Raw genomic sequence first — 12,864 nt, forward strand, 5'->3', positions numbered from 1 at the left:
TTTTGAATTCTCTTTGTTCCTGCACGCGTGGACACAAATACACAATGTGAAAGCGAATCAGGTGGCCTCGAAGCCTTTTGCTTTTCCAAAGTTGCCTTTGGAGGGAGAGGGGGGAATAAACTAATGTGAAAGCCGAAGCTCATTTTCACTAAAAGACAGATGTCTGTTATAATTGTATCCACGGAGTTTCTGCTATCCCGAGGACCAAAAAGAATTTCGCCGTATGGAAAAGCCACATGACCAAAAGAATTTGGGATCATCAACGCTTTACCGGAATAATCAGGCAACACAAGAGTCAAGGATTGACTATCATGATGCAAGAAAAGATGTAAGTAATAGCCGAAGAAAAATATATATTTGTGGCCAGCCAGTGATTCCAGTACATTTCGTGTTTCAAAATTGAGGATTTCTTGAATATAAATGAACGTGATGGTGAGTCGGTCCAGGTCCAACAGACTGGCTTGAACAGCTGGACGGTACGGAATATTGGCCATTTTGGGCCCATTGAGGAACGGATCCTTATCGGGAAATAATAATAATTCTACATTTCAAATATTACTTGGAAAACGACGCATCCCGATTCGACCCAATATATATATATAAATGAAATATGTTCTCGAATTGAAAATTCTGTTTGAACTTAATAGTTTATCTAGTATTGAAAAATTTCAGGAATTTTTATCTGTGAAACGAATTAATCCGACCGATATTCACAATAAAAAATAATCTTTTTAGTATAAAAAGTAATATTTTTTCATGGATGACCCAAATAAAAGCTCCGTCTACCAAAATACGACCCGTGAGACCGTTTTACTTAAGTTTTTGCGATTTAAATTAATGGTCTTCTACAATCCCTTGTTTTTCAAAATCAAAGAAATTTGTTCTGTTAAAGTATCATTAATCTCATATAAGGAGATGTGTTTACTGGGTTTTCACAGGGTGCTAAATGTTATTTGCCCGTTCTTTTCCTTGCAAAAACAGAGCAACCTTTTTCAACATGGTACCTAATAAAAATAAAATCAATAAAAAAAAAAAACACACACACACACACACACTACACAAGCACAATAACTCAACAAAATAGCAACTATTTCTAAGTGGGCATTAAGCTGCAGTCTTGAAGAGATGGCGTCTAGAAGTAGACATCTCTCTTATTGTATGGTCATGCAATCGAACAGTTCACAGAACTTCAGAGAACGTTTAGATATGTTCATACCGTCTCCAGAAGCGGGAAAATGATGCAAAATTTTTGTGTATTATGTACAAGTACTGCTCGAACCCGTATCAGGAAATGAGATAAAAGGGTAAAACATCCAGGGTTGAACAGCTAATCAGTACTTATTTTGAGTTCCCACGAATGTCCATTTGTTGGTCCACTCGATCAACAAAAACCAGGGAATATTTGGTAACATTGTGCATCATCATGGTCACCTGCCAACACAGTTCTCCAATCAGCAAAACTTTAAGATAAATGGGACTCGATCATGAAAATAAGTGCTTTTGAATTGACATATTTGACATGGACTAAAACCAGTGTTCTAAATGGCGGTCGAGGCGGCCGCCTAGGCACCGCAGCCCTCGACCGCACTGCCTATGCATGAGGCAGTGTTTTAAGCGGCCCAAGCTATACGGCGTTTTGGAGACGGGTCGAGGCTGGTGAAAGTGGCGAGCAGGCGGGCTATGCGGACGAGAAGGCGAGCAGGCGGGCGGCGAGCAGGCGGGCGAGACGGGCAGTCAAGATTTTTAAGTTATAGCAACAATTTTAAAAACCTAGTCAACAATTTTAAAAACATAGTCAAAGTCAACAAATTTTAAATATCAAAACCCTAGCACACCTCACTTTCTTTATAATTTTTGGTTTTCACTCTCAAGTCTCAACCACCACACACAGTCTGCCGCCAGCTGCACGCCGCGTAAAAGTAATTATATTACTTTGTTAGCATAATAACATTAATATGATGATGAATCTTTATTAATTGCACATTATCTAGATGATATTATATTATATGAATGTTCTTCGTGCTTAAACATTATTTAATTGCAAATTTTACATAAAAATGATGACTATTTGTTATTATATTGCATGATTATCTATAAAAAATTACTTCAAAAAACTTCAACCGCCTAAGTACCGCCTGGACATCGTCTAGGCGATGTCCAGGCGGCCGAGGCGGTCACTGACCGCCCCGCCACCGCCTCCCGCCATTTACAACCTTGACTAAAAGGCAGGTAAATTGATGCTTTCAAATCAATTGGATTTCTTGTCTATGTAGTTGGTTCCTCAACATTTTAGATTAAACAAGAGAATAAAAGATCCTGAAAATGATTTATGATTTATTTGTTGCATGAATAAAGTCGTGTCCAAGATACCACACATTTTCTTATTAGCAAGAGCAACAGATACTATCTATTGAAGTACAATGATAAAACACCGTATCATGACGCAAACCTCAAGGAAACAAAAATTGGGCGAACTCTTTCAAATATTTCATCCTCTGATCCGATGGCATCAATCTGCAAGAATTTAATCATTGTTATGTTGTATGATTAGATTCATAGTTTGTAGAGTAAATGAAAGAGAGATCAAATTCATGGAACAGAGGGAACACAAAAAATGCATGTCACATGACAGTGAAAAAAATCTACGTCAGATCATTTCTGCTATATAAGCTATTCTAGAATTTTTTTGCTTAACTATGACGAGAAAATCACTTCAGGTAAGAGGTCAGTTTCCTTAACATGCAAAATGAAAACTCACAATAATTTTATAATACATTTACTAGCTACCAATGTAATTTTTGAAACCTTGTAAAGTTTCCCTTTCTCAGAGTAGTACTTGATAACAGGAAGGCTTAGAGCAGTAAAGACCTTCAGCCGTTCCTTGACAGTGTCTATGTTATCATCAATTCGTCCCTACAGAAAAACAGGACATTTAGACTCCATTTCGTAGCACGGGCAATGACTGAATGAGAATAAAAAAAATGTGAGTACACAGGAGGTACTTGGTTACGGTTTAGCACTCGTTTCATCATTTCTTCTTCAGGACAATGAAAGAAAAGTACAATATCTGGCTCAGTGCCAATCTGCAATCATTGTTTGATACGTATTATTTCATGCAAATATCAATCCTATCATTCATAACCAGGGGATGATAAAAGATATCAGAAATGTTATAAAATTAATATCAACTGAATTCAATATAATTTCAAGAACATAACTGATCATCCATTAGAGACGTGACTACATAGGTAACATTTTCAGTCGGGTACATACACCAGTTGTATCATGTAAATCCTGGAAAACCAGCATATGTACGAGATGGGGTATTTTGGCATATTGCTAACAGAACTCCAGCTTTCAGGAAAAAAATCAGTAAATCTTATTAGAAGAAAATAAACTCACAACTCGTTCATATGCGATGCGGTTCTCTTCACTCCTGGGAAATCCATCAATAAGAAATCTATCATTTTTGCTTTCTTCAATGGCCTTTTGTAGCAGCTTTACTGTCATTTCTGAGGGAACAATTTTTCCTTCCCTGATTGTATCGAGGATCATGGAACTGCAACAGGATATAGAGATTTTCAAAATCACGATCTTATGAAGGATATATCCAGGTCAGAATATATCTGATGGCCTTACCCATTTTCACTGTCGGAAGAAATTTCCTTTCTCAATAGATCTCCAGCACTCAAGTGGGTGAACCCAAACGTTTCGACGATCTTCATACATTGAGTCCCTTTTCCGCTCCCAGGACCTCCTGAAAGCCCAACTACCCTATCAGACTCATTTCATTGTAAAATCCAGTGGTGTTAGATACTTCTCTCGAATGTGTGCACCATTCTGAATACAAACGCCCCCTCCCCCCCACCTTCCCAGTATCTATAGCTATTAATATCGCCAATAATCCTAAATGATTCGCTCATGCGAGATGAAGGAAGAGCAACAACTTTGCCCAACGAGAATTTTACAAAGTTTACTACCAACCTTATAACAATTATTGACCTCATAACGGTGTCTAGTTTAAAAAGTATATAACATCAATGAACATATCTTATTTTGCATGAGCATCATCAGGTAAAAAAGTTAATCACACACTGTATGAGTTTTCATAAAAAAGATCAACATAATTCATATCTTATGACCAAAAGTCCAGAATTAAATCTAGACACAACCTCAACTATCAGAAGCAGTAAATGATTCCTCAGCCAGCAACAAAAATAGTGATAATTCAAACAAACAGCTTAATTCAAAATAAATTACCCAAGACAAACGTTATAATGGGGTTTCTTCCTCTATCAGAAGTTCCAGCTTCTGTCTGTGTCCATCAAAGAAAATGCACAACAATATCTCAATCAGCATCTTGCTGGAAAGAAAAACTAACTGAAGACTTAATCTTCCATATGGAAACATAATCGAAACAGGTGCTGGCATTTTATTATGGTAAACATTGAAAACCTTGCGAGATGGTACACGAAAGAGAGCTAGAAGAAACAAAACAATTCATGTTTCATGAAGTAAATTTCATTGCTACACCCAAAAGGGTATTGTCAACTACTCCCAGTGAGGCATGGTAAATACTAATTCAAGAGATGAGCAATAAAAGCTAACAAATGAACATCGAAATCAATGTCCTAGCAGGTAATATTACCATTCACAATAAGAGCAAACAAAATAAACGGCAAAATCATGGTCCTTGCAGGGAAAATATTCCCATTCAAATTTAAGGTAAATCACAATCACCAATTAATAAACATCGTTGCCTCAAGACTTAACAAAAGAATGGAATAAAAAATAAGATTGCACAAGCACAACGTATAAGAAACATGAAGTCAACATTCTATTGTCCCCATTTGGCAATGAATTTAATTTCTTCAAAGCTGTAACTCGTCAAAAATGAAATTCGAAAAGCCGTTTGAAATTACAGAATCTCAATTTCACCTAAACCATTCCAAAGCTATAGAGCTAACTGTTATCGAAATAAAAAACATTCGGTCAAATCCCACTGATCGAAACAATAACAAGAAGAAAGAAACAGGCAAGATACCGTATACAGAATTTGCAAACCGAACGCCTGCCAAGCATTAAATCCATGGGCCACCTGACTCTAAGAATAGAAAAAAAAATCATCAAATCAAGATTTTTACCCCAAAACACCAATCGATAGTGGCAGTTCACGCAAAATGGAAAACGATAGCTACCTGATTGAGTAGGCGTGATTTTGATGAAGAAAGCAGCGGCGACAGAGAAATCGCGCGCCTCCACATATCCACCGGATTCTTCGGCAATGCACAAACTTGCGGCGAGAAAGAAATGAGTCTGATCAAAGAAATGGGTTTTCAAGTTCCAATGGAGAAGACGCACATGTAGGTGACCATGTGTACTTGGTCCGTATGGTGGAAAATGCAATATGGCTTGCTTACCCTTTCCTCTTTCGAAGCTCCAGCTTCTATATATGCATTAGCCAATTATTTATACTTCATATTTAGGGTGTTCAAAATTCGGATAAAATCGAAAAAATCAAAAATCGAACACCGAACTGAAATCTGAATTTTTTAATTCGGATATAAATGTTAAAACTGAAGTTTATTTGGTTCGGTTTCAGATTATATATGTCAAAACCGAAAAAACCGAAATTTCATTAAATTAATAATTTTTTATATTTTTATTTATATTATATATTTTGATATGATATTTAGTGCCATTAATATTAGTTTGAGGAGTAAGTCTCATGTGAGACCGTTTCACGGATTTTAATCTGTGAGACGGGTCAACCCTACTCATATTCACAATAAAAAGTAATACACTTAGCATAAAAAGTAATACTTTTTCATGGAAGACCCAAATAAGAGACCCGTCTCACAAATACGGCCCGTGAGACCGTCTCACATAAGTTTTTGCCTAGTCTGAGATACTTTCAATATATATATATATATATATATATATATATATTAGTTTGAGATAAACACATCAAAATGTAACATAGATACTATTTGTCGATTTCAGAAAAGGCGATGTGACGAGAATTGTGTCTTCGTGGTTCTTATTTTGGAGTATGCACTTTTTTGTCTTATTTTGTATAAACATTTTTTTATTAATTGGAAAGTTCTAAGCTACCATTCAAGAATTGGAACAGGGGACCATCAATCCAATCCAATTGATTGGCGTATAAACTAAAGCAATAATTCAAAAACTTATATGAGATATTTTACAACAATTTGATGAGAGGACTAACAAGAAGTTAGAGACCAAAGATTGCATGAGTTGTATAAACAAGTCAAAAGTCTCAGTAGTAGAGCAGTATAAGATGCTAAAAAAAGATCGAGCTTATAATAATTGTACGATAGACTAGTTAAGAAAGAGATAAAGATATTTTTAAGATAGTGAAAGTCATAGATCGGAATACTAAAAACTTCAGCCATGTCAAGTGCATCAAGCATGAAGACGGTAGAGTTTTAATTCAAGATAAGTTATCCTAGATAGGTGGAAGATTATTTAAAAACCTACTCAATAAAACAAGTACGGAAGAGTTAAATATAGGTAGACATGAGATGTAGGAAATAAGACATCTAGTGTTCCGTTGTAGAGCTAATGCTAAGGAAGTAACAAAGCAACGGAAGAGGATGAAACCGAGGAAGGCAATTGGACCATATGAGATACCAATTGAGGTGTGAGAGTGTCTATACGAAGTTGAGATATTTAATAGGATTCTAGATAATAGGAAAATGTCGAAATCTTGGAAATATAGTATTGTATTACCAATTTATAAGAATAAAATTTATATACAAGACTGCTCAAACTATAGAAAAATTAAGCTTATTAGACATAAGTTGAAGTTATGAGAGCGAATGATAGAGAGGAAACTTAGGAGCATAACTAAAATATCAACCGGCCAATTTGGTTTTATGCCAGGTAGATATACAATGGCAGATATTTTCTTGATTAGAAAAATGATTGAGAAATAAAAAGAACAACAGAAGAGCTTGCATATGATATTTATCAACTTAGAGAAAACTTATTATAGAGTGCCTAGAAAATTAATCTGGTGGATACTTGGAAAGAAACACGTGTCTCAATACTACATCAAGATCATTAAAGATATCTATGGATGTGTTATAACTAGTGTTACGTCTGTTGGAGGGATGTTATGTGAATTTTATGTGGCAGTAGGATTTCATCAAGAATCGGCTTTAAGCTCTCGCCTCTTTGTTTTGGTTATGGATGAGCTGACGAGATATAATCAGGAATATGTACCTTGATGTAAGTTGTTTGCAGATGATATGGTCCTAAATCTCAAAAAATTGGTAGTCCAATTGAGATTGATGGTCGAGAAGTGTCAGAGTGTGAAGCTTTTCTCTATTTATGATCTATATCCAAAAGACTGGGGACATTAGAAATGATATAGACCATATGATTAAAGCAGGATGGATGAAATGAAGGATGATATCAAGAGTTTTATGCGTTAGAAAGATGTCTACGAGATTGAAAGGATAATGTTATATAAGACCATTGTTTGACCAACCATGTTTTATGAATTGGAGTGTTGGGCCACTACAGGACTACATATGCGTAAAATGACGGCAACAAAGATGCGTATGTTAAAATAGATATGTGGCAAAATGCGTAATGATAGAATTAGGAATGAAATGATTATTAGCTATTTAGGTGTAGACCCACATAAAAGATAAGATTATGGAAAGACGTCAAACATCGTTTGGTCATGTGAAGAGGAGACCAAACAATAGTCCAATTGGACAAATCTTATATTAGCCTTTTTTTCATTTGGGAAATTTGTGTAAGCTTTATTTCCATGTTTGTATTTTTTATTTCTCAATATAAATAAATATCATATTCTTGAAGAAGATTGATTTGAGATATAAGATCTATAAATGTAATTGATGAATGTCGATTTACGACATAAGATTCATATTTTGTTTTGAAAAATATCAATTTAAAATAAAAGATATTTCAATAATCTGGGAGCATACTGATGAAATATTAAATATCTAATATATATCAATATTACTGAAAAATATTGATCTTATGAATGGTAATCTAGACAAATATATCTATATTTCTAAAGAATATTATATCTATTATATAAAATATGAATATATGTTTTTATTCCTGAATAATATTAGACTTTTAAATAGAGTGTATTTACACTTCATTTTATTTTAATAAATACACTCCATATAGTTCATGTTATTTTGTGTGTGATTCTAGATTTAAGTTTCTCCAATAAATTGTTTTTTTAGTAAAATCATATACGTTCATACTTTTATCATTTAATATAAATTAATATTTTAATTACATATAAAAATATATTAACATTTTTTTGTTTAGCACTATTTAGAAATAAATTCATTCACATAAATATATGAGGAATATTATTATTTTTAAAAAAATAAGTGAATCATTGATATTAAATAATAAGGAAGCACTTGCTATGAAGTTAAGCAGAAAAATCGAAACCAAAATGAAAATTTAATGAAATTTCATCATTGATGCAGATTTTTTAATGTATTTTATATTTTAAAGAGTTCTCATGTTAAAATTTGAATCTTAACAAGAATTCACATAAATCTCACTCGTTGCGAAGCATAAGGTATTAAAATTAGTAAATAAGTTTAAATACATAAAATTATTGATATAATAAATATATTTAATTATTATATAAAAAAATTTGTACGATTGAGATCATATAAATAAGGATAATAATCATGCCATCAAATTAAATTATTCACTGTTGCATTCAATATATTGATTTTAGTGGAACTGTTACTAATAAAAAGAATAGAAATGATATTAAAAATAATATATTATTTGTCTATCAAAGTTTTAAAAAATAATAAATATTTTTCGAAAACAGTAAAAAAATTATTTATTAGATGAAACTTTTTATTAAAATTTTTGTAAAAATATTTTTATTAAAATTCTAATTAAATTCAAAATCGTAAACAAAATTTTAGAGAGTATGAAAAATAAAATATATTAAAGTAACATAAAACCCAAAATTATAACTTAAATTCAATAAAATAACAACATCAATACAAAAGTTTAAGAGAGCGTTATTTAAACTCTATTTTTAAAACAAATATATTTCATATTTATTTATTTACTCTAAATTACCTAATATTCATCAAATGATTTTTTAATATTGATATAAATATACAATGTTTTTTTATATATTTGTATTTTATTAAATTTAAGAAAATATTAAAGTCAATCCAAAAAAATTTTTATGAAACCATTTCATGAGTCAATTTGTAAGACGAATATTCTACACATCCGACTCATGAAAAAATATTGTTTTATATCAAAATTATTATTTCACTCAAGATATTATTTGAGTCGCCTCACTGCTTCAATATAGATCTGTGAGATCGTCTCACATGAGACTTAGTCAAATTAATTTAGGTAAAAAAAAAAAATCTACCTTTGTGTAATTTTTCATAAATATGATGACAAACAATTTAATTAGATTATTAATTTCTAATAATTTTTAAGTATCATAACAAATTATTATAAAATAATAATGTTGTTAGTATTTTAAAAAAAATATTGTAACAAATTTTAAAATAATTTTTTTCTTTTCAAATAATTATTTTAAAATTTATTTATTTAATTTTGATGAATTAAAAAAATGTATATACTTTTATAGTTCATAATTATTATGCGTATCATTATAAATTTAAATTTCACGATTAAATTTGTTTTTATTGAGATAATAAATATTTGTTAACTATTATTTTAATTACATATATATAGATACATTAATATATTTTTGTTTAATACTATTTAAAAATCAATACATTTAAATAAATAATTATTATATTAACAATTATAATATTATTAAATATTTTTGTTTGGGAACAAAATTATTATTTTCAAAACTATATTATTCAAATGTGTGTCGGCTGAAAAATCTACGAATATGCAAGTTTAAGAAGACGAATAGGGATGAATAATATACGTAATTTAAGCGTGAAACTACAAAAAGAACAATTGCCCCGAAGGTACTTTACTTTCAAGAGTCGCCACCCATTCCTTTTGATGATACATTTCGCTTCATTTGCCTCCTCGTCACTGCGGACAATGCCCCTGATACAACACCACCAAATAGAGACATATGTTAACTAATGGTACCGTATTCGCGTCCAGGGCACGGAGTTAGAATTTTGATTCAGTGTAGGCTATGATATGCTATAAGTAATAAAACAAAAAATATATTTTAATCATAAAACATCGCAAAATAACTACCTTACAATATGTATTCGCGTAATACATATACATAATCCAAATAAAATATTATATCATCGTATTATACAATAACAGTACTAAGCTTTATGAAAATTTTATCTAATTTAATAATAAAATTTTGAAACAAACGAAAACTTTCATTATATACTTAAAAATATATTTCTCTCCCAGATAAGAATTTGTATATTATATTTTCCAATTTGAAGAATATTGAAAACGTGTGGACATGAGAAGTTGCTTTAAAATAAATGAATAAAGTATTTTTGGAAATAAATAAGGTATTTTTGGGCCCACTTACACAGCTCAGTGGGATTATGATTTTTGGGCTCAATTGTAGGCTCAATAATAAACCCAATATAAAAACCATAAGCCCACTTATTGGGCTCATTACAATGGCCCACATGTCTCACGCATTTTGTCACTTTATGTGAGCTGTGGTTGTATCTTTTAGCTGGACATTTGTAGAAGTGCACCACGCGCGCAACAGCACCATCTGGTTTTTTCATGTTTGACACGCGCTGCCAACGAGTTTAATTTTTTTATTATTTTAGCAAAGCCAACAAAGTTTAATTTGTTTTGGGAAACATGTGAAAATTCCAAACTTAGCACGAGAGCAATGAATTCACTTGTGCTAGATCTAATTGTATGTGAGATTCATGTCTGAAAATATTAACCTAATGTCTCGAAATAAATCGGAGTAGAGTGGGTCTCATGTGAGACCGTCTCACACAAGTCTTTGTCATCGGAGTATATAGATCTTGCATTTCTCTTATGTTATGATCGATTTCTCTGGGATCATGTTACCTATGTTCTTAAATTTACAATATTGAGATAGAGGTTGATGCCAATATGAGATTGATATTATTATTATTATTATTATTGAGTCGTGAATTATAATGTACATCTATTTCGTATTTTTTACATATGTCTTGAATATGAGATTGATATGACAAGTATTTAAAAAATAATAAAATATAAAAAATGCATATATCAAGTAAATGGCTATTTCAAAGAAGAAGGATGGAATGGAGAAAATAGCCGGGCATTTTAAATAATTGAAAATTAGAAACGGAAAAAGTGAAGATATGATTAGAATAAATTATAAAGAAAAGGTAAATTGCATTTCTTGTAAGCATATTCTAAAAACATATGTCACGAACTACGTTAGAGGCGGGAACTTGATGAAATTATTCACTTGACGAAAGTTTGAAACCACCGTGAAGTAGTTGCGCGTGGTTACACGCGCCGCCACGTATTTTTTTGGCTGAATGTGGACATCAAAATATACAGGAAGTGGGCTTTTAGTGAACAAAAAAACATGGTCCCAATACAATTATGGGCCAATATTAGGGCCACGATGAGAAAATGGGCTAAGGCCATAATATCAACATTAAGTTTAATAAAAAAAACAATTGACAATAGAACGTGGCGAAATTCTTTAAAATTCATTTCGTTTTGAATTAAAAAAATGTGAAATAACATTTTACAAAAAAAATATTATCTGAATTAAAAATAGTGGACATTCAATTGTTATGGAGCAGAATTTAATGCCACTTTGTTCAGTTAAAAATATTTATTGAATACGTAATCTTAGCTTTGACACATTTATCTTGATTGCTCTCACAATTATAATATCTAATATAGCACATGCATCATCAAGAAGCTAGTTCGAACATCGGAGAGATTGTTGAAGGTTAAGGCAAAGAAGAAGCTTCAGCCATTGCCGGTAAATGGCGACATGTCGTTCACGCATGCTGATATCAGTTATGCCAAGAGGGAGCTTTGAGTATAGACCAAAAACGGATTTGGAGTCGGGGCCGAAGAAGTTTGTTGAATGGTACTTGGAATATTATGAGTGTTGGTAGGGAATGAGCTGCGTTCTCGATGATTTTTTAAAGGATTGTGTTGTAGATAGTACAGATTTTACCTCACTTAGAGTGTTACATGGCTGCATCAGAATGTTATTGTTCGCGTTTTAGTTGAATGCAATTACGGACATCCATAATAACGATTTTGGTTCTACATATCTCATGTTACACCAATCGATTGAACGTTCCGGGTCCAAACGATTCGCGTTATCCGAAATAAAATCTACATAAAAAATTTGAAATTAAAGATGAAAAAAATCCGAAGGATCTTCTCTGGCCATTCTCATGAATTGTTCGTTTTTTTCCCATAAATAGAATTATTCAGATCAATCATCTTAACTAATGATCAGATTTCAGTTGGAAAGTGTTTGTAAAGTAACCAGAAAGAATAAAGGGAAAAAACAGAGATCAACTGCAACTTTAGTATCAATTACCAGTAACACTGCCAAATCGTGCAACATTGCCACAACAATCACGAACACTTGCTCTGTTTTGACGCAAATCTGATGAAATACAGTCACCACAAATTTTTCGCAAATGGTATTCATGTCCACAATTCTTACAATGTAATATGCCATGGAGCATGAATCAAGTTTTGAATTACGCGAACGACACCTAAGCTCCTAAGACGTGTTCAAAGAGAACAATACAGCCGTGTCTTCCACATTAGAGCTAAAGCTTGCACATTCCTCCAAGTTTAGCAAACTTGCAACGCGAGCAATGTGACATCCCGACA

General features: G+C 32.2%; 1 protein-coding gene across 2 annotated transcripts; it reads right to left on the reverse strand.

Moving 5' to 3' along the window:
• Window positions 1-1,131: 1,131 nt before the first annotated feature.
• Window positions 1,132-5,446, reverse strand: LOC142539495 (UMP-CMP kinase-like). 2 transcript variants are annotated; one of them, XM_075645016.1, is made up of 9 exons: window positions 5,199-5,446; window positions 5,045-5,104; window positions 4,261-4,315; window positions 3,640-3,757; window positions 3,403-3,559; window positions 3,003-3,083; window positions 2,869-2,913; window positions 2,450-2,514; window positions 1,132-1,431 (listed from the first exon to the last, which is right to left on the reverse strand). In XM_075645016.1, the coding sequence occupies exons 1-9, from the start codon at window positions 5,262-5,264 to the stop codon at window positions 1,428-1,430; spliced, it is 651 nt and encodes a 216-aa protein (XP_075501131.1). In that variant the 5' UTR covers window positions 5,265-5,446; the 3' UTR covers window positions 1,132-1,427. The 2 variants fall into 2 exon arrangements, with proteins under 2 accessions (XP_075501131.1, XP_075501123.1); XM_075645008.1 differs by having other exon boundaries at window positions 2,806-2,913.
• Window positions 5,447-12,864: the final 7,418 nt, after the last annotated feature.

Source organism: Primulina tabacum, chromosome 1, assembly GCF_025594145.1.
Source record: "Primulina tabacum isolate GXHZ01 chromosome 1, ASM2559414v2, whole genome shotgun sequence".
Taxonomy (NCBI): domain Eukaryota; kingdom Viridiplantae; phylum Streptophyta; class Magnoliopsida; order Lamiales; family Gesneriaceae; genus Primulina; species Primulina tabacum.

What these genes read in the sequence shown, in the direction of transcription:
- LOC142539495 (XM_075645008.1), bottom strand. Translation starts at nt 5,264, where the DNA reads ATGTGGAGGCGCGCGATTTCTCTGTCGCCGCTGCTTTCTTCATCAAAA. An exon ending in GAGTGCTAAACCGTAACCAA is followed by an intron (nt 2,914 to 3,002) that starts GTACCTCCTGTG and finishes GTTTTTCTGTAG; the next exon opens with GGACGAATTGATGATAACAT. An exon ending in AGAAAGGGAAACTTTACAAG is followed by an intron (nt 2,515 to 2,805) that starts GTTTCAAAAATT and finishes AAATTCTTGCAG; the next exon opens with ATTGATGCCATCGGATCAGA.